The following is a 22,252-nucleotide window of genomic DNA, read 5'->3' as shown; positions in this document are numbered from 1 at the left end:
TGGAGGTGGTGCAGAAGAGATTCACCAGGTTGATTCCACAGAGGAAGGGTTTTCCTATGAGAAGAGATTACATCGTCTGGGACTATACTCACTGGAATTTAAAAGAATGAGAAGGGGTCTTATAGAAATGTATAAAATTCTGAAAGGCATAGATAAGAAAGAGGTAGGTAAGTTGCATCCTTTGGAAGGGCAGACCAGAACAAGGAGAAATAACCTCAAGATTCAAGGTAGTAGACTTAGGACAGATAAGGAGGAACTGCTGTTCCTAGGGGATGGTGAATCTGTGGAATTTACTGCCCATCTCAATAAATATATTTAAGGCAATGTTGAATAGATTTTCAAAGTAAGGGGATTAAGAGATATGGGGGTAAAGATAGGTAGATGGAGATGAGCCTATCATCAGATCAGCCATGATCTCATTGAATGGCAGAGCGGGCTTTACGAGCCAGATGACCTACTCCTGCTCCTTTTTCTTGTGGTTCACCAAACCCACATTCTGTTCCCTCACTGCTCAGCATTCCAAAAGGACTGTTCCCTCCATAACACTTTGATTTACTTCTCAATCATAACCAGTCTCCTTCCTCTGGAGGAGTGCTCCTGTGCAAAATGCAAGAGCACAGTATTTATCTTTCATCTTTTCCCTCTCTACTCTTTAGGGTCTCACACACTCCTTTCAAGCAAAGCAATGATTTGTTTGCAATGCTTTCATTTAGCTTTAGAGAACATCTACATTCAACCCCCCCAAAAGATGCTATGTACCCTGACACCTGTCACATTAATTCTATGTTCCACTCTGTCCTTTCTGTCCTTGGATTTGTGGATTTTGGGTAGGATGTTAAATCGGGCAGTGCGGGGTTTGGAAACAATAAAGGTGGAGGCCATGGGAAGGAGATGACCAGAGGTGATCACCAGAGAGATATGGGGTGGGGCAGTGGTTTGATGGGTTTTAGTGGGGTCCTATTGAAAGGTTTGTGGATCTTGGGTAGGAGCTAGAACCGGGCAGTGAAGGATTTGGAAACAATGAGGTTGGAGGCTGTAGGAGGGAGGGATCTCCTTTGGACACGCTACGGGACCTGTTGAGTTCCTCCAGTATTTCTGTGTTTTTACTGTATTTTTATCTTTGAATTCCTACACTGGACCTGAGAAGCTTGAGAAACACCACCTCATCTCCTGGTTAAGCCCCTTACAACCTCACAAGATTGACACTGGCTTCAGCAATTTCAGATAATGATTTGTCTCTTTCTATTTACAGCTCCTCTACACACTTCCTTTGCTGAACTAACATCCCAGTTTTGACTTACATATTGCCATTTAATCTCTCCTGTCTTCCATCCTATTGCAATTTTCCTTTCAATCTCAGCATTATTTGCAGTTTGAAACTTGCTTTTCCTTAATTTTTTCCAGTTGAATGAAAGATTATTAACCTGAAAAGTTAACTCATGATCTCTCTCAGATGCTATCTAAACATTTTATCCAGTACATGCCACATTCACTTTTGACCTCTTTCAGTAGAAATTCATCACAAGCAAACAGGGAAATCATGTCATGCAGATTATTGGCAGTCATAATTGTTAACCTGACTTTCTCCACAGATGTGGATGACCTTCTGAGTGTTTCCAACATTTTCTGGTCTGCTTCATTTTTCCAGTGAGTGCTAGTTTATTTTGAGAAGGGCACTGAAGAAATAGAAATGATTCTTGTGCCGCACATGAACTCGATGCGCGTCTCAGCTGTGAATGCTTTTCGAATCAGCTAATTTTAATTTTCAGGGTTAAAGTGAAGAAACCCTGATTGGCGTATTCCATCTCCCTCCCCATCCCTTTCCAACTCCTGCATGGAATTAGCTGCATTATGGAAGCCAGGTTGTGAACAGAATATTATGGTCGATGTAAATTTAGTAAAAAAAACTTTTATAAGGGTGCAGGAAAGATTTACTGGGGATTTTCTGGGATGGACTAATTTAGTCATGAGAAAAGGTTTGATCGCCGGGGTTTTTTTTCCTTGGTGCTGAGGAGGCTGAGGGGGCTCAACTCAAAAATGGGAGGTTAGTTGAATAAGTAGAAGAGCAAAGGAAGTGTGCAGAGGAGGTTTAAATGGAAAGAGACAAATCATTATCTGAAATTGTTGAACCCAGTGTTAAGCTTGGAAGATTGTAAGGAGCCTAACCAAGAAATGAGCTGGTGTTCCTTGAGCTTCACAGGAGCAATGTATGATGTCAAAGACTAGAGATGAGGTAGGGTAAGGCAGAAATAAGATAGGTAGGGCATCTTTTCTCAATCACAGAAGTGTCTGAAACAAGAGGGCATAGGTTTATGGTAAGGTTACAAAGGTTTAGAGGGCATCTGAGGGGCAATTAATTTAATCCAGAGGGTGGTGAGAAGTTGGGAGTGGAGGAGCCAGAGTCCTCACAACACTATCTTGATAACCACATATTACCAAGGCATAGAAGACTATGGATCAAGTGCAAATGGGATTAGTATAGATGGTTATGTCTTTGGCTTGGCTTCGCGGACGAAGATTTATGGAGGGGTAATGTCCACGTCAGCTGCAGGCTTCTTTGTGGCTGACAAGTCCGATGCGGGACAGGCAGACACGGTTGCAGCAGTTGCAGGGCAAAATTGGTTGGTTGGGGTTGGGTGTTGGGTTTTTCCTCCTTTGTCCTTTGTCTCTGAGGTGGGCTCTGCAGTCTTCTTCAAAGGAGGTTGCTGCCCGCCGAACTGTGAGGTGCCAAGATGCACGGTTTGAGGCGATATCAGCCCACTGGCAGTCGTCAATGTGGCAGGCACCAAGAGATTTCTTTAGGCAGTCCTTGTACCTCTTCTTTGGTGCACCTCTGTCATGGTGGCCAGTGGAGAGCTCGCCATATAACACGATCTTGGGAAGGCGATGGACCTCCATTCTGGAGACGTGACCTGCCCAGCACAGTTGGATCTTCAGCAGCGTGGATTCGATGCTGTCGGACTCTGCCATCTCGAGTACTTTGATGTTAGGGATGAAGTCGCTCCAATGAATGTTGAGGATGGAGCGGAGACAACGCTGGTGGAAGCGTTATGTAGTCAATGAGAATCAACAGGAGTGGGGTGAACTTAAGGGTCTGTTTCTGTGTTGCACGATATGGAGGAAATGTAAAATTAATGATTCAAGTGGGAATCACACTTACCCACCACCTCGGTCTTGTATTTACTGTTGTCGTACTCAGCTCCACATACCTCGAGCTCAACAAATGGACAAACAATGCTCCTTCCGTTCTTGGGCAAATGTCGTGCTCCCAAGATCTGTCAGTTTAAGAGAAAGGAATGAATAAGAATCAGGGCCTCAGGCTTTTCCTCATTCATTCTAAAAGGAGAGAGAACTTAAAAATTACTTCACCTTCAGTAAATTTAATTCCTTAACAGGTACACAGCGATTCAGATGATAAGTGCAGTAATTCAGTGGGAGATCAAAGCATTCCAGTCTGTATAGGATTATCAGTCATGATGCAATTGTTTACTGAATTCTGGGGTGATAGAGAAACTAATCAAGAATTCCCATTCCTAATTATCATTCTATGATCCCTGAGGCTCTATAGTTGAATATTTAAATTATTTATTTGGGCTTCATTAAATGCAAAAGGAAAATGTGGAAAACTTGTTTAATGTAATGAGTCTGTGGCACATGCTATGGCAGGGGGTGAAAGCAAGACACTTGCATGAGGTGAGTACAGTCAATGCTGATTTATTGATGGTTTGCCCTGCCTTATATAGGCCCACTGGGTCTAGTTCTCCTGCCACTTCCGGCAGAAATGACATCATTAATAGACCGGCGTCCCTGCCAGTGCTCGCTGCTTCCCACCATGCGGCCTGCAGCCCATGAAGAAAGGCCATTTATTTGGCATGGCCCTTGCAGGATCACCGCGTTCAGCCACCATCTTGTGTGTCGGGATGCCTACCGGGTAGCGGGCCGCCATAAGTCAATATTATCGAGAATGTGTTGTCTGAAAGAATAGTGGAGGCAAGGTCAAAAATAACATGTCGAGGAATTCAATACAAAATAAGAAAGGAAAGATGTTCAGGGCATTGCTGAAAGAGCAAGTGTTGGATTGTGAACTAAGGCAGAGTAAAAAACTTTGTTTTGCATGATATCCACGTAAGTGAACACATACTGTACTTAAATTGAGCAAATTTTAAAAAAAATAAAGTGCAGAATCTAGTTTCCACTCCGCCATTCTATCATGAGCTGATCCATTCTTCCACCCAGCCCCACTCCCATGCCTTCTCCCTATGACTTCAATACCCTGACTGTTTTGATACCTATCAATCTCTGCCTTAAGTACACACAATGGCCTCCATAGCCATCTGTGGTAGCAAATTCCAGAGGTTCATCACTCTCTGGCTAAAGAATTTCCTCCACATCTCTGTTTGAAATGGACTTCATTCAATCCTGAATTTTTGTCCTCTTTTTCTCGAGCCTCCCAAACAATGGAAACAACTTAGCTACATCTATTCTGTCCGGGCACTTCAACATTCAAAATGTATCTATGAAGTCACCCTCATTCTTCTGTACTCCAAGGGGTACAGTCCAAAAGTCATCATATGACCTCTTGATTCCACGAATTATTCTTGTGAATTTTCTCTGAACCCTTTCAAATGCCAACAAATCCTTTCTAAATAAGGAGCCCAAAAACTGTACATCATACTCCAAGTGAGGCCTTACCAGTTACTTATAAAGCCTCAACATCATAACCCTGCTCTTATATCCTATTCCTCTAGATATAAATGCAAATATTTCATTTTCCTTGTTTACCACTGACTCAACCAGGAGGTTAATCTTTAGAGACTCTCAAGTCCCTTTGCACCTTCAAATGTATTTTCTCTCCATCCAAATAATATTCTCCACTTTTATTCCTTCTACCAAGGTATACTTTCCAATATTTTATTTAATTTTCCACTTCTCTGTCCATTCACCTAATTGATCTAAGCCTTTCCGCAGCTTCTCTACTCCCTCTTCACTATCTGCCCCTCCACCTATCTATGCATCATATGACCTTCTTCCAACCTGTTTCAGCTTAATGACAAGGAAGGTTTACTAAAGCTCCAATAGATTAATATCAAAATCCTTATGACATCACAAGAAGTCCAAAAGGATTTAATCTGAAATCAATGATCCTGTAAACAGCAGTGTTAAAATCAAAGGGATCAGTGGGGATGGAGCACTTGTCAGAGCAGTTCTTTATTTACTATTTATCTGCTTTCTTTCTACCTGTTGTGGAAGTTTACAATTCTATCTTGCAGTTGTACTTTGTTTCAGGATGCAACATACAAATCCTTTATGGTAAAACAAACTGCTTGTCACTTGCCTGAAGCTGTATGGTGATGGGTTCCACACCCTTGAGAGTGTTTTTGTCAAAGGGGTCAAAGCTCTCATCCCTCATGATGTCAGGATGCAACACATATCCACATTTCCCATTCATGGTGAAGATCGCCTGGTTCAATTGCATTGGTTTGTCTACAGTGTGGAAAAAAAAAGACATATCCAAAGCCCATTCAGTTTTCAAATAGAAGGCCCCTATCTGGATCTCCTGCAAAGTTTCATTTATTTACACTGCCTCTACTTCATTCAGTTGTGACTGCCTCAGAATTTTAGGTTTAATTTTAATTGTAATATTCCATATACCAAAATCTGATCAGTGCAGTCAGGATGTGCCAGGTTTGTGAACTCAGAAACTCAGCAAGTCAAACAGAGTGCTTAATGTAGCAAAGATAAAGAATCATGACCGATGTTTCGGGCTTGAGCCCTTCATCAACCACAGTGTCTGCAGACTTTTGTGTTTTACCTCAAGAGGTTTAAAATTGATCCAGATGCACAAAGTTGCTGTAATTATCATCTAATCCAGGAGAGGGAGTATCAGTCTAACATTTACCATAAGACACAAGAGCAGAAATAGACTATTCAGTTAATCATTCCTCCCCCGTCATTTAATCATGAGTTGATCCATTTTCCCACAGCTCATAGGATAACCCTTTTGTTCCCAGAATCATTCTTGTAAACCACCTCTGAACCCTCTCCAATGTCGGCACATCCTTTCTTAAATGAGGAGCCGAAAGCTGCTCACAATACTCCAAATGAGGTCTCATCAGGGCCTTATAAACCCTCAACATCACATCCCTGCTCTTATACTCTATACCTCTTGATATGAAGGCCAGCATTGGATTTGCCTTCTTCACCATTGCCTCAACATCCAAATTTACTTTCACGTATCCTTTTTAATTTTCTTTTAAATTTAGTCATTCAGCACGACAACAGGCCCTTTTGGCTCATGAGCCTGTGGCCGCCCAATTACACCCAATTAACCTACAACCACCATTACATTTTGAACAGTGGGAGGAAACCTGAGCCCCCAGTGAAAACTGATGCAGACAAGGGGAGAATGTACAAACTCCTTACAGACAGCGTGGGATTCGAACCCTGGTCCTGATCGCTAGCGCTGTAACAGGGTTCTGTTAACTGTTATGCTAACCGTGCTGCTTTGCATCTGAGCATTTTCAATTTTCTTCCCATTTAAAAATAGTCTGCCCATTTATATTTTCTACCAGTGTGCATGATCATACACTTTCTGACATTGTATTTCATTTGTCATTTCTCTGCCCAACTGTTTATACAGAACGCTTCCGATTATCCGAAATTCAGTCAAATGAAAATCTCAATTATCCAAACTTTTTTTGGCTATAGTGGATCTGTGTTAATAGTAATATTTAGTATAAGGTTAAGCTCTATTTCTTATAAAAATGTCTGTAAATTAAATTATAGTTAAAATATTTATATACATTTATATATATATATATATATATATATATATATATAATTCTTAGTAAGTTGTGGGCTGGTACAGGGTTACAGACAGATCAGCACATTTACAGATACACCATTGATCTTAGAAAGACTGTTAATTTTCAGAATCAACGGGCCTTGGAAAGACAGAGCTAATGGATTTGAAGTGGGTCTTAATTATTCAAGTATTTAAGTACTCAATAAGAACTGCTGAAGGAAGCCATCTGTTTTTAAACTAAACCACTTAAGGCCTCTTGAACAAGAGGAAGGAAACTCAAAGCCATGTGCGCGATATACTTAAGCATTTGAAACAGAAGTGAGGCCATCTTTCGGAGTCGTGTCGTCTACAAGATAGAGGTATGAAGATCACATGGTTTACAAGAAACTGGGGTTGGCAACTGTTTAAAGGGTATCTATGTCTCTCTCTCCATAAGTACGGGCATCTTAAGACCAGAGGAAAAAAACAGAAGGAAAAGAAGATTGACAGTAGTCTCTGGAGAAGGAGGAGGTGTTGTTCTAAGTGGCTTTAAAGTAAGCCAGACCACTTCTGACTGTCTCTTTTTGTTACTAGAAGGCAGCCTTGTTGTGGACAAGAACTCTAGAAATCTTAAGAAGCTAAGAGGGAGTTGAATAAAAACTAGTGTGAGAGTTTAAGAAGAAATCTCTTTTTGGGAAAATAGCTCAACAAGATTTGTGAGTTTGAACAGTCTAAGGACTAAGCCAGTGTAATCAAATACTTTATTACTGCTTTAAGTAACAATTTAAAAGAATTTGATGTTTCAGAATCACTTCTGAACTACAATTTAATAGATCTTCAAGTTCAACAAGTCTTAAAATATTGGACCTTATAAATAAATAACTTTTCAGACTCAAGTTTAAACTGAAATAGTTTGGACTTCAATACACACACATTTATACAATTACATTCATGCATAGTGTGGTTAAGCTTAGAGTTAAGTAAGTTTAGCATTGTGAGAATTGTTATGTGATTAATAAAATGTTTAAATAATTTTAAATAAAATCTATTATTTTGAATTTACCACTGTCTGGTGTATATTCCATTGCTATTCCTGTGTTAATACTAACAAGGGTTGGTTAGTTCGAAACACGGCGGCAACATGACGTCACAAGTGGAAAATAAAATTTCACATGACATGCCCATGTGGGGCTCTGACACGCTGTTAGTGCCAGTTCAGTAACAACAGAGCACAGAACAAGTCGGGAAGACAGATGCTGAATGGCTGGATGCTGGCTCAGAGATACAGGCTGGAATCTTGAGCCATCAGTGAATGACCGGAGGAAGTTGGCGGGTCAGGCAATGCATGGGGAGATTGTCCCTGTTCCAGGTAACTCCCTCCCCTCTCTCTTTCCATTTCTTCTTTCCCTTGCACTGTACTTGGTTCTCTGCTGTCCCAGCATCATCAAGGAGAGAACCCTCCCAGGCAGAAGCGGGATCCTTGGGCTCCTGGGCAGGATCGGCGATGGCGGTGGGGAGGTGTCGAGGATCGGTGACAGTGGCAGAAGTGGGGACCTCAGGCTCCCAAGCAGAATCAGTGATGGAGGTGGGGAGGTGTTGGGGATCAGCGACAGCTGATGCAAGTATTCTGCTGATGCTACAGGGCTGCTTAAAGCCAATATTTAATTATATGAAAAATGCAGTTAACCAAAAAATGTCCAGGCCCAAGCATTTTGGATAATCGGAAATGAACTGTAATATCATGAAAACACTATTATGCTGAGAAAACATTGCAGGACACTTTATAATTTGTATTGTCAAATGAACTCTTAGGCAACATAAGAGAGAGTTTGTGAAATCACTCATATGAAGGAAAATCTCTCTGAAGGACAACTCATTGCAAGAATTGTGAGTTAAATTTTTGCCACTGCTGTTCCTTTGTTAGTGCTAACAAAGTCTCTTTAGTCCCTAACAAAATTGAGAGGGTTATTAGTTTGTAACAGTGTCTGATGATGTCAGTAAACAATTTAGAATAAAATGAGTAGTTCATCACACTAAAGTATTGAACTACATATGAATTAAAGTGATCCACTCAGCCTTCATTATTAAATGTATGATAAGCATCCCTCGTAATTGTGATTGAGAATAAATTGATGCCATTCTCTGTAAAGGTCTTAATGACAGGTACCTGCACCTCACACACTCCACAATCTGTGGATGCAATGGTTGCATAGATTGCAGGGACTCAGAGCTACCCGACACTGCCATGCCACTCTGTGGTCCAGAAGAGGCAAGGTCCTATTGCCCTACCCCAATCTTACTGCCTCATTTAAGGCTGCTATGCTGAGATCTCTTTAAATGTGAGTAAAATATGGAAGTCTGCAGACTCTAGGTCAAACAATGTACTTTTAACAGCAAAGATAGATTCATAAGCAATGTTTTGGGCTTGAGCCCTTCATCAAGGTATGACAAAATGTAGACAGGCACCTGAACTAACCACAATGTCAATGTCATTATGCAATAAGAAATGCTAAATTCAATCAAAGTTAATTTAGTGTTTCTCCAACTTCCAAATCTGAAATTATCACTGTGTTCATCTTGAAGTTCTTTGTGATCATCCCCAATTTTTTTTCATCAAGCAAACATTTTGAAAAAAATCATTGTTCAGTTTTATAGAACATAAATAACAGCTCTAAATGTCTTGCTCCACTGAGAAATATACCACACTAATTCTAATTTTCTTTGAGCATACTGGAACATGCCAAAAGAACCTGCTCTGTTTATAAAATAAAAAAATATTGAGATCATGAAAGTTCAAGATAAGAGCCAGTAGGACTCACTGTTTCCTTCCATACTGGAAACATTTACCCTTATTTAAACAGTCTGTGACTACTTTTGAAGTCCTCCCACACTTACAAAATCAGACATTTGAAACTGAGAAATCTGAACCATGTAAGTTTATGAATCAGACTTGAGTCAATATTAAGGAACCCCATCAACTGGTGAAGACTATATGGCGGTGAGGCTGAAATCTTGCCTCCTCTGGCAACTCTGGCAAGGCTGCTCTCTGACAGGGCTCGTTGCAGCAATGTTACCTGGTGTTTGAAAGTTGAGGGCCACCAGCTGGCTGCCACAGATCCACATGGGCAGCGGGTCATAGTTGGAGGAATCCAGCCGTTGCCCCCTGGGGTAGACACGGCTCAGCTGCCGGTGGTTGTACTGAAGGAACTTCTTGCCCTTACTCTTGTTGGCATACTTCTCTGCCTTTGTTTCAGGGAAGGATGACATATCTCTGTAACAGGCTTTGTCTGTTCCAATCTCTGAAGATAAAGCAATAAAACATCAGATTCTATGGGTCACACACTGGACTAATCAGCTGTATCAGATCCCAGAGAACTCATCATCCATAACGCTAAGGGACTGCCTGAGACTGATAAAATACTTCTCTTCAGCATTTATTGACATCTTTGGAATACCTGTCAGAGAACACAACTTGAGACACACAGGAGATTGAGAACAACTTCCTCATTGGCTGGCAATTTTCCTCAAGGTGCTCTCCATGGCTATAAGTACAGCAAAAAGTTTATGTATATGTGCATGGAGGAAAAACACAAAATGCTGGATCTCAACTGGTCAAGTAATGTCCTTTATGAAGGAAAGTTAAAAATACATTATCGACATTTCTGGCTTGAACCAGAGGGGGAGGAGGGATGGCTGGGTGGGTACGAGGGAAGGGAGAGGAGAACTGGAAAGACTGGATGGGGGAGGGTAAAGAAAAGGTGAGCAAGTTTAGCAGAAAGCAGAGAAGTTTTAATGTTAAGGTCATCTGGCTAGAGAGGGCCCAGACAGATAATAAGGTGTTGTTCCTCTAATCTGCAGGTGGTCAAGGTGGGATAGTGCAATGGTTGACTCAGAATTGCAATGGTTGGCTACAGGGAGGTTGCTATTGTTGTGGATGAAGAGGAGGTGCTGAGCAAAGTGATCTCCCAATCTGATGTAGAGAAGGCCACAAAGGTTCATGTGATGCACTAATGAGGTCCTGTGGATGTTGAAGTGAAATGTTGCTTCTCTTGAAAGGCCAATCTGGGGCCCCAGACCGTGGTGAGGGAGGAGGTGTAAGCGCAAGTATTGCACCTCCTGCGGTCAGAGGGGAAGGTACTAGGGAGGGGCGATAGGTGGGGAGGGATCTCGGAGGGATCGGTCCCCATGGAAGACTAAGAGAGGGGAGGAGAATGAAAAATGTGTCTGATGGTGGGATCCAGTAGAAAGTACTGGAAATACTGGCAGATTATTTGATGCAAAAGGCTGGTAGGACAGTAGGTGAGTATGAGGGAGATTCTATGTTTGTTGTGTCTGGGGGCAGAGGGGGCCAGGGCAGACGAGTGGGAAATGGAGGAGATGTGGGTGAAGGCTCAGTTGTGGTGGCGGGAAAGCCACGTTTGTGGAACACTTCTATACTTGTAAGGATGCCCCTGACAAAGGCCAGCAGTCGGGCAGCAGTGAGTGATTAGAAATTTGGTGTTGACTAGATAGAGACTCTTTTGTTTTTTTTGTTTTTTTTTAAACTTTATTTCAAATTTTATGACATGAATAAAATAAAAATTACATTTAAAGAAATAATAAAAAATAAGATAATAAAAATTAGAATACTACATCATTAAACTACACAAATTAACCCCCCTAATAATTATAACACAACATTAATCATCTAATTTAAAATTAGTCCAACCCTCCCCCCAAAATAGTGAAGAATTAATTAACAATGTTGTAAATAATATAAAAAACCCACTTACAAAAAAAAGATAAAAATTAACAACAAAAAAAATTACTAACAACAAAAAAAATATCAATACTAAAATAATATCCTTAAACATATATTTAAATCAAACATAATACATGTATTTAACAAATGAAATCCACTTTAAAACTAAGTTCAAATATTAAAATCATATATCAACCACATATTTGTTATACAAAAAATCAAAATTAATAATACATAAATACAGAATTTCCATTAATATCAAGTTTCCTTTATAATTCATCGAGAGAACAAAAACATCCCTTAGAAAAACAATCAGATAAACTTTTTATTCCCTTCCCCTCCCCTTAAATAAAAAAAAGAAAAAAAAGAAAAAAAGTTCAAACTCTTATAAAATTCTCCATATTCTTCATTTATAACATTTTCAAAATTCTCTATCGAAATTAACTTAATTTTATTAAACTCTTTTCCCTCAATGTATTTGTACTTAATTTTCTTCTTTCTCTTATCACCTTTCCCCTCATCTTCCTCTTCATCTAATTCAACATCCTCAATTTTTGACTTATTATCTTCTGTGACATCATCCTCTTAAAAAAGAGAAAAAATCCCCCCCCCAAAAAGAAGAGAAAAAAAAGGAGAGAAAAAAACCTCCTAATTCCCTCTCAATTACAATCAGAAAACAAAGAGTTAAAAAAAAATTATTTATTTAAAACAATAATTAAAAAAAAACCTTCACTTCTTAACCTAAAAATTAAAAAGAAAAAAAAACAGGTCGGAGGTCACAACTACCTCCTCCTGTTTAAACCGCCCAAAGCAGTAACTCCCCCAAAATATTGGGTGTGAGATAACTCACAGGTAGCTGATGACTTCTGGAAACTAGTGCCCACCCAGTTCCCTCTCCCAACTCCCATTTCGTTAAACTATCATCATTATTTAAACTATTTAAACTCTTTTCAAAAAAAGATAAAAGATTTATTTTTTTAAATCAACGTTACCACTTCGATCACCATTGCTTCCATTTCTTTTAAAAATCTGGATCCCACCTTACATCTCTACTCTCTTTGGAGACCTTGAAGGACTACATTGTTCCTGAAACTGCATGATTGGTAGAGACTGAGCAAAGTCCATAACCTCTTTAGGATTGTCAAAGAATTTTGGCTAATTTCCATCCTAAAATATCTTCAGTACCGCAGAATACCTGAATGTTGCCCTATGTCTTTTTTTCCACAACTGTTCTTTCACAGGATTAAATTTGCGTCGTAATAGCATAGTATTAAATCTCCATCTTGAAGCTTTCTGAACATCTTGTGAACTCAAATATTCTAATAATAATAATGAATGATCCGAAACCAATCTAGCCTTATACTCCACAGATGTAACCCTATCCTGCAAATGTGCTGATATTAAAAAATAATCAATTCTAGAAAAAGAATTATGCCGTGAGGAATAAAAAGAAAAATCTTTCTCTGTAGGATTAACTCTTCGCCAAATATCAATTAAATTCAAATCTGCCATCATATTAATCACTTGGATTGCCATCATAGACTTCTTAATTACTCTTGAGTACTTATCCAATAAAGGCTCCAACACCACATTCAAATCTCCCCCAACATCACATTAGAGTTTGATTGTCCAAGTAATAAAGACATATCCACAACAAAAGCTATATCCTCAACATTAGGAGCATAAACATCAAGCAAAGTCCATGCCTCATTAAAGATTGTACAATTTAATTTTAATAATCTTCCACCATTTTTCTCTTCACTCTGTAACTAAAATGGTAGATTCTTATGTACCAAAATTGCCACACCTTTTGCCTTAGAATTAAACGAAGAATTAAAAAACGTGCCCAACCCATTCATGTTTGAGTTTCAAATGTTCCTTATCTATTAAATGAGTTTCCTTTGCCATTGCGACCACCGTTTCTTCCATTTCTTCCAGAAATCAAATTCCCTTCTTGCAGCTCTGCCCTCTTTGGAGACCGTGGAGGACTACGTCGTTCCTGGAATTGCGTAATTGGTAAAGACTGAGCAAAATCCATAGCTTCTTTAGGATTATCAAAGAACGTTGGTTGATATCCATCCTGAAAAATCTTCAGTACCGCAGGGTATCTAAAAGTTGCCTTATATCCTTTTTTCCACAATAATTCTTTCACAGAATTAAATTCACGTCGTTGAAACATAATTTCCTGACTCAAATCCGGATAGAAGAAAACATGATTACTCTGAACCATCAAAGGAGATTTGTTTTGCTGTGCATTTCTAATAGCCATACGTAAAATAGTCTCTCTATCACAGTAATTTAAACAGCGAACCAGAACAGGTCTTGGATTCTGTCCTGAAAAAGGTCTCCTTCTCAAAGCTCTATGAGCCCGTTTCAATATTAAACCTTCAGAAAACTTATCTTGTCCCAACACTTGTGGAATCCATTCAGTGAAAAATTTTCTTGGATCTGGCCCTTCTATGCCTTCTGGCAAGCCGACAATTTTCACATTATTCCGTCTGGATTGGTTCTCCAAATAATCAACCTTTTTTGCTAAATTTTTATTCTGAATCTGTAACATTTCAATTGTTTTATTCACATCTTGCAATTGATCTTGTACATCAGATAATCCTTGATCACACATCTCAAGTCTTTCAATAGTTTCAACTTTAAAAGCTCCATAATCAGCCATCTGTTGAGTATTAACATCCACCAATGCATTAATCTTAGAAGTAAGATTATTCATAGAATCACCTAAATGCATCATTGAAGAAAATATCTTATGTTCAAGACTCTTGAAAAGTATATCAACATCAGTAGATCCAGACATGGTGGGATTCTGCTGTTCTTGTGGAATCAGAGGACCTTCTATCCCTTCTTTTAATTTAGTAGCTTTTCTTGCAGTTTGACTCCGTGTAAGAGCCCCTGCCACAGACCCCCCAGAAGTATCAGGAGGCTGATGATCAGGGTAATCTTTGATCCAAACCTCCTTTAAAAGCTTCGTTACGTCAGTATCTGGAAGAGCTGTTATAACTGGTGGTATAGCAGTCAAATAACAACTCTTTAACTCTCCAACTGGTGGCGCCCCAGCTAATTCAGCAGTCAAAGTCTCAGTTGACGTTGTTTGAAATATTGGCATCCGGCCAGCCCTTTGTTCTAAAGGCAGCTGAAAACGACCTTCAGAAAGACTTACGGAATCAGAACGGAGCTCCAAGGCCGAATTCTTCGCTTGTTTTCCTGGATCCATTTCACGCTGAGTCGTGGCTTTTTGTAAACAAGCAGGCTCAGATAATTTCGGAAAATATAATTTTTTAACAATCTGTTGATGTTTCCTTTTACTTTTTTTTAACAAATGTACCATTAGGTATTAATTCAACATACTATTTATAAACTTTTAAAAAAAGTTTTAACGGCCATTTAAAGACAAAACAATAAGTTAGAGTCAGGAGAGGACTGGAAGGCACATCTGTTCCTTACGCCATCTTGCCACGCCCCCCGATAGAGACTCTTTTGTGATCATCAAATGTTCTGGACAGATGAAGACCGCTAGCTTATTTACTCACCGTCATCATTAAGCACTCTTAGAGCATGGTTCATTCTACACTACCTCTACAATGCTCATCAGCCCAATTCCAACCAAGGTGTTAACTTTCAACCCACACTTGCTGTGCTTTTGGAAGTTTGGGCACCAGACTAATATTTAAGCAGAGCTTCCTCTGTTGAGAGATGTTATGATGATGCCATTTTTATGGACAGAAAGAATTTCGAGCATCTTCAAGAGAACATTGTAGGTGTTTGTCGCAAAATCTCTCTGGGATGAAAATTCAATTAACAATTAAGTATTGAATACTTCAGATTGGACAAGCTTGGGATCTTACTGGAGGACTTAAATAATTAGTTCGGGTTCCACTGAGAATATAACAGTAAATACTCAGGATAGACCTAGAACCCATGGAGTTTCACCCTCTTGATGTTGGGAGATTGGATGGAAAATCTCACCAGAAAATTGTACCCAAAAACAGAACAGTTTAGATCTAATAGAAAGCCAAACCTTGAATAACAGCCACCAAATTAGAGAAGTATAAGGAGTGAGAATTTTTTAAATTAAAAATTTTCATGATGGGGAGTTGAATATGGAAATAATATTTCTAAAGAAATACACTCAAAGGGGTGACTGGAACAGGAAATATTTACCACAGGATTTATTCGGTAGATCAAGATTGAGAACTTTGCAATATCGAAGTGAAAGTTAGCTGGAATAACATAACGGAACTAAAGAAACTGTGAAGAGTGACTTGCTTTGGATTAATCCAGCAAGCAGCTCAAGTGAGGCAATAGGAAGTACTTGTGTGAATAAGACATTTATTGTGATGAAGTATCCCAAGCGGCAAGTGGAGTAGCCTTGTGTGCTGTATTAATGAGGTAATGCCTTAAAATTAAATCCACTCCAGCTCATGCAGAAACAGGGGGTGCAGTAGACGTTCTGGATTGGGTCATATTGGATGAGATTCTTGTCTATGCATCACTTTTAAATTAAGGAAAACATTAACCTAACCCAATAAATTGCAATAAGCCATGCCAAGAAAATAGAGGGTTTCTACCTGAATGGGCCCAATGTAATGGGGTTAAACTTACTGTCTTCATCAAAAGGCACTGGACGGCAATAAACAACCAACTCCGACAGTTCCAGGGCAATCTTCTTTCGCCTTTCCATTATTTTCCCTTCTTGCATCTGTTCCAAAGACAACAATTGTCATCGACCACCCAAGCAGCAGTATTCAAGTTAATCTGCAGATTCTGATGGCAATTAATAGCATTGGCTGCAAAGGGATTCACCATGGGAATGAAAAGCAATTTTAGTTTTCAACATGTTCCTCTCTTGTAGGATTTGTCTTGTTGTCTTGTTCTGGGAAACAGTCTGCAAGTATTCCCAAAGTGCCTGCTCTATTCACCTGAGCCCTGATGGGTAACTCAACCCCAGAATCCATCATCAGTCTCAGAATCTCAGTAAAAATCTGTTAGCAGACCACCTTTGAGCAAGGGTCAGAGGACAGCAACCAAGGAGAAACCAGGGTGACTCTTCCCCCCGCCCAGCCCCTGATGAACTTCTGCCACACTGTTTTTCAGACTAGCTTCAAACACAAGTGCTATCATATTCCTGTGGAATCTTAGTAAATACCCAACACTATTCACAGTCCAGTCTATTCAGATCATTTTAAAAAGAGTGTATCATCCTGGCCTCAACTGCCTGAGCCAAGTCAGTTTTCCAAACATATTCATTTTAAATTCATGTTCTCTAATTCAGTACTCGTTGCTACCTCACTTATGTTTATGATTGTTTTCAATTTAAAAACCCAAATCATGCTTAAGCTTATCAGGGAATCTGAGTTAAAACTGGGCTTTGGATGATAAGTACCTTATCAGTTAGAACTTAAACCAGGGGTGGCCAATCTTTGAATTTTTAATATAAACATGCAGCATGGTAACAGGCCATTTCGACCCACAAGTAGGTTAATTGGGCGGCATGGATTCATGGGCCGAAAGGCCTGTTACTGTGCTGTATGTCTAAATTAAAAATTAAAAAGTTGGCCATCCCTGAGACTATAGAACAGTACAGCACTGGGATGGGCTGAACATAATGCCAAATTAAACTAAGTTTTTGGTGCTTGGATCCCTCTATTATCTAGATTTTCATCTGTCTATTATAAGTTCTACTTTCACCACTACTCCTGGCAGCCACTACCTATTATGTAAAAACCTTGCTCTGCACATCTAACATCATGAATAGATGACAAGATGGCGGTGCATGAGGTTGCAGTGGCCACTTTGCCTCCTCACACACCGAAGACCAGAGAATGCTGTTTCATTTTGTGTACTTGTACTATCAAATGACAATAAACTTGACTTGACTAACCCAAACATTTCCCCTCCACCCCCCAATACATTCGATCAATGATTCCAAAGCCGTAGAGTGAGGAACAATAGACTTTATTACACATTAGACTTGTAGCTGGCCCGATTCCAAGGGCTCGACTGAGGACAGGGAGAGGGAGGTCGACCTTTATTCCAGGGTCACAAGGGGAGGAGTTACCAGGGAGCGAGTCACCCTTGGGGACGGGGCCAGCTACCCATTGAGAGTCATATATATATATACTTGTATCATCACATTCACCCCCTTTTATAAAACAAAATCCTGCCAGGTTAAAAGTCCTAGAGGCTCAGCCGGTCGGGTGGTCTCCTTTGCCTCCGCGACTGGTGCAGTTCCACCGGTGGTACAATGGTCGGTTCCATTGCCGGTTGTGTGTCTTGAGGCTGGAGAGGGAGGGCTGGCTCTGTAGGAGGTGGGGCCTGGGTGTATGTGGGGACAGCCATGATGGTCGGAACAGCTGGAGCAGGGTCCGTCTGGGGTGTATGATGTGGTGGGTGGGGGTGGGTCACTGACCTGCACCAAGCCCCTGAGAGGGGCAGTATGGGTGTAGGTAGGACCTGGGTTGAAGGGGTGGGGAGTGAGCAGGGGTCTCCAGCCTGTGCCAGGTCCCAGATGGGGACTGTCCTCTCATGGCCATCTGGGTACACCACATAGACATTCTGAGGGTTGGCGTGCAGGATTTGCACCTCTTCGACCAAGGGGGTCGGATTTATTACCCCTTGCATGTTTCCACAGCAGGACGGGTCCCAGGGGTAAGAGCCAGTGGGGCAGTGTGGTTCTAGTTGCCGACCTCCTGGAGAAGGAAAACAGGCATTCATGTGGGGTTGAGTTGGTAGTGGTGCATAGCGGAGATCGGATGGCATGGAGTGTTACTGGTAGGACTTCCTGCCAATGGAAGTCCAGCCCCAGAAGGATCAGTGCACAGAACTGAGGCATTAAGAGTAAATGGAAATTGTCCTAATGTTTGTCCCGCACCATTAACGATGCAGTACAATACCCGCAGATCTCGGCAGATTGGTTCTTTGCGGTCATTGATATCATGCCACTTGTTGGTCTGAGGGAAAGGCAGTCTGGCCCAAAATGGCTGCGCCCTCATCCCGCACTGGGAGGGCCCATTGCGGCAGCGATGTAATCAACATGGTGGTGAACTGAATCTAGAGTTTTAGCAAGCTGGAGGGCTCTTTGTAACAGCAGACTGTCTTCCTCCAGCAGTCACTGGCAGATGTAGTCTGACCACACCCCAGCCATGCAGGCATCCCGGATCAGCTCTTCCACATACTGGTCTGCCGGTACTGGAGCAAGGATATTGCCCCTGCATTCTTTCCCCCAGATCATGCAGGGCCGAAATAAATCATCCAGGGACTCATCAGGTTGCTGTTCTCTCAGGCCAGGAGGTACCGTGAGTAGACTATGTTTACCCACAGTCTGTAGAGGATGCGGAACTCAGTCATGGCAGCTGGGTAAGTTGTGCAGCCCCGATAGCCAAGTATGCACGGCAGCCGAGCCTCACTTGCAGTAGCTTGAGTTTCTTCTCGTCGGAGTCCAGAAGCTTCCAGGAAGTCTGTGAAACACTCGATCCACTCCTCATGTAGCTCTGGGGCTCCATGCATCTGTGGGTCGAGGTCTAGCCTTTTGGATCACAGAAGTTTGTCCATTCCGTGTGGAAGATTTAAAGTGTAATAAATTAATACGTTCTATCAATGATTCCAAAGCGTAGAGTGAGGAACGCTAGGCTTTATTACACTTTAGATTTGTTAGCTGGCCCGATTCCACAAGCTTGACTGAGGACAGGGAGAGGGAGGTCGACCTTATTTCAGGGTCCCAAGAGGAGGAGTTACCAGGGAGCGAGTCACCAGTGGGGGACAGGCCAGCTTCCCATTGACAGTCATACATACTATACTTCTATCACCACACCCTCCTCACCTTAAATGCAAGTTCTCCAGTATTTGATATTTTCACCTTGGTAAAAAGGTTCTGACTGTCTATCCTAATCTATGTCTCTCATAATTTTATAAACTTCTATCAGGTCTCCCCTCAGTCTTTGGTACTCCAGAGAAAACAACTCAAGCTGTCCAACCTCTGCTTGTAGCTTACACACTCTAAACCAGGCAGCAAGCTAATAAATCTCTTAGCACCCTTTCCAAAGATTCTATAAAGGGATGGCCAGAATTACATGCACAACTCCAAGTCTGTCCAAAACAAAATTTTATAAAGTTGCAACATGACTTCCTTACTCTTACACTCTGTACCCCAACAAAGAAAGGCAAGTATTCCATACACCTTCTGTGCCCACTTTCAGGGAGGAACAGACCGGGACTTCCAGATTCCTCTGTTTGTTAAAAGTCCTGCCATTAACTGTAGACTTTCCCCTTACATTTGACCTCCCAAAGAACAACAACTCATATTTATCCAGTTTAAACACCATCTACCAATTCTCTGTCCTGCTATATCCTTTGACACTGACGACAATTGTCACCTGCACTTGCCAACCCATCCATATACTTTTTCATCCATCATTTAGGTGTCCCAATACTAATCCCAATGGAACACCATTTGTCACAGACCTCCAGCCAGAATAACACCATCCGACCTCTATCCTCTGTCTCCATTGGGTACGCAAATTCCAAATCCAAACTATCAATTTACTGTGGGTTCCCTGCATCTTTACCTTCTGAATGTAAAATACCTTACTAAAATCCATGTCGACAATATCCACTGCCCTATCCTTATCAACTATCTTTATCACCTCCTCAAAATATTTGTTAGATTTGTAAGACATGAACTACACTGTACAAAGTTATGCCGACCATTCCTTTTCTGAACATACCTTTCCAAATGCATATAAATTCCATCCTTAAGTATCCTCGCCATTAATTTCCTACCTGTAATTTTCTGGATTATCCCAGTTTTCCAAGAACAAAAGAACAACATCGGATACTCTCCAATCCTCTGGGACCTTTGCCTGTTGCTAGTTCTCTCTCACTTGTAGTTTCCAGCTCCCTTAACTGGATAAAAGTATGGTTGCAATTGTATTCGGCTTAACAAGTGCGAGCTTCAATTTTCCCCAAATCTTTTGCTTACCCTTGCATCTGCATTCTGCGCTGCTTCCCGGATCTTGGCAACCCAGTCATTCAGATCTTCTAGGCCATCTGCAGCCACATCCAGCAGCTGTGCAGGATGCGACATTTGCTGAGAGTTGATCGTGAACACATGCTGCTTGCTTCCCTTCCCTTCCTTCTGAATCACTGCCAAATAAATCTGAGAATGTTGAGATGGCACGGGGAATTCCTCGTTGTCACATTACAATAAATCTACAGTGCATATAGAAATGGATATCTGGCACCAGCTCTATCTTAAAGTAAAACACGGGAGACTGCAGCCACTCTGAGTGAAGTTACAACACAATGCTGGAGAAACTCAACAGGTCAAACCATGTACATTCATGGAGCAAAGATAAAGAGGGCTCAAGCTCAAAATGTTGGTTATGTATCTTTAACTTTGCTACATAAAATAACATGGTTTCACCTGCTGAGTTTCTCCAGAAATGTGTTTTTACTCCAGCTCTAACTTTATCTGCCTGATGGAAGTGATCATGTGCCAGCAGGATAGAGTGGCACTGGTGAGGTACTAGATGGGAAGAGGGGTAGATGAGGCAAAGAATCTTGAGCCAGGTGAGGCTACCAAAGAATGTTTAAAAAAATTACATTCCTTATGAGGCAAGAGAAAAATGGAATATTCCTTGGGATTGGGCCTCCATTATTCTGCACTTCATCTCTTTCTGTAATCAAAGTCAGAGTTGTCCATCCGCCAAATAACTGAAAGGGTCCCATCTGTTATTGGTGCAGCTTCCTGTTCCCACCCATTGGGAAATTAGAAGGTTTGAACAGAATGCAGGAACATTGATGCTAATGAGGCTTGGCTGTTCCACTTGGCCAGTATCCACACTCACTCCTGAGTTGCTCACGTCTGGTCTTATACGGCCTACCCACACCCAACTGGAATCAAGACCACATGCTGTGGCGTGATTGTCAAAGACCAGAGACCTGTCAAGTCTGACAACATAGGAATTAATCCATCAAACGTTGTATTAACATTTTCAGCTTGCTGTTGTTGAATTAATTTTTAATAGCTTTTGTTGATTTGCTAGGATAGCTGTCTCATGAAAGGATAACAAATTTGCAAAGCTATTGAGCAAGTGGGTACCAATTTAAAACTCCCATTTGTAATTCTCAGTGACTTGGGAAAGAAGCCAACATTTTAAAAGGCTCATTCCAGCTGAGCCAGTTTCTCTTTTCCCCCTTCCCATCATGAAGAAATTCATGAGATCACATATCACCAGATTCAAGGAGAGTTCCTTTCCCACCATTTATCAGATACCTGAGTGAACTTCAACTGATCTCCTTCTGTAACCCTGTACTTTTGTACTGTATCGTACATTTTGTACTATGTACGAAATGCCAACTGGTATGCTTGCAAAACAACTATCACTGCAAAAATAAATGGCAGCACTGCTGGAGCTGCAAGCCAGGAGAGTGGGGAGTAGAGACACAGTGCTCCTCTGCAGGGCCCTACTGCCTGGTCCTGATGCTGGCGGCCTGTTAAAGGAGTCAATGGTGTTTTTTTTATTAAACCTACAACCTCTGAGGACTGTTTCCAAGATGGCAGCACCTGTGCTGGGCATTGTACCATGAAATGCTGGAGACTCCAAGGGAACAGCAGACTGGCACAAGACACTAGAAATGGGGAGAATTGCCCCCCTCCCCCAGTTAAGAAGCATAAGAGATGATCCTATGGGACAGTGACCATGGCATCAAACTAG

At 41.1% G+C, this 22,252-nt stretch overlaps 1 protein-coding gene across 9 annotated transcripts in view; it reads right to left on the bottom strand.

Annotated features, from left to right (window-relative positions):
• LOC138755727 (1-phosphatidylinositol 4,5-bisphosphate phosphodiesterase gamma-1-like) overlaps positions 1–22,252 on the bottom strand; it is a 288,265-nt gene that overhangs the window by 19,935 nt on the left and 246,078 nt on the right. For all 9 annotated transcript variants that reach the window (XM_069922211.1, XM_069922215.1, XM_069922206.1 and 6 more), the window contains exons 24-28: positions 20,515–20,678; positions 16,140–16,236; positions 9,859–10,083; positions 5,336–5,484; positions 3,161–3,275 (exon numbers count right to left, since the gene is read on the bottom strand). In XM_069922211.1, the coding sequence (XP_069778312.1) occupies positions 3,161–3,275; positions 5,336–5,484; positions 9,859–10,083; positions 16,140–16,236; positions 20,515–20,678 (750 nt within the window). The remainder of the gene's footprint in view (positions 1–3,160; positions 3,276–5,335; positions 5,485–9,858; positions 10,084–16,139; positions 16,237–20,514; positions 20,679–22,252) is intronic.

This window comes from Narcine bancroftii, chromosome 2 (genome assembly GCF_036971445.1).
Source record: "Narcine bancroftii isolate sNarBan1 chromosome 2, sNarBan1.hap1, whole genome shotgun sequence".
Taxonomy (NCBI): domain Eukaryota; kingdom Metazoa; phylum Chordata; class Chondrichthyes; order Torpediniformes; family Narcinidae; genus Narcine; species Narcine bancroftii.
The sequence above is the reverse complement of the archived record's forward strand: the minus strand, read 5'-3'. Positions and strand labels throughout refer to the sequence as shown.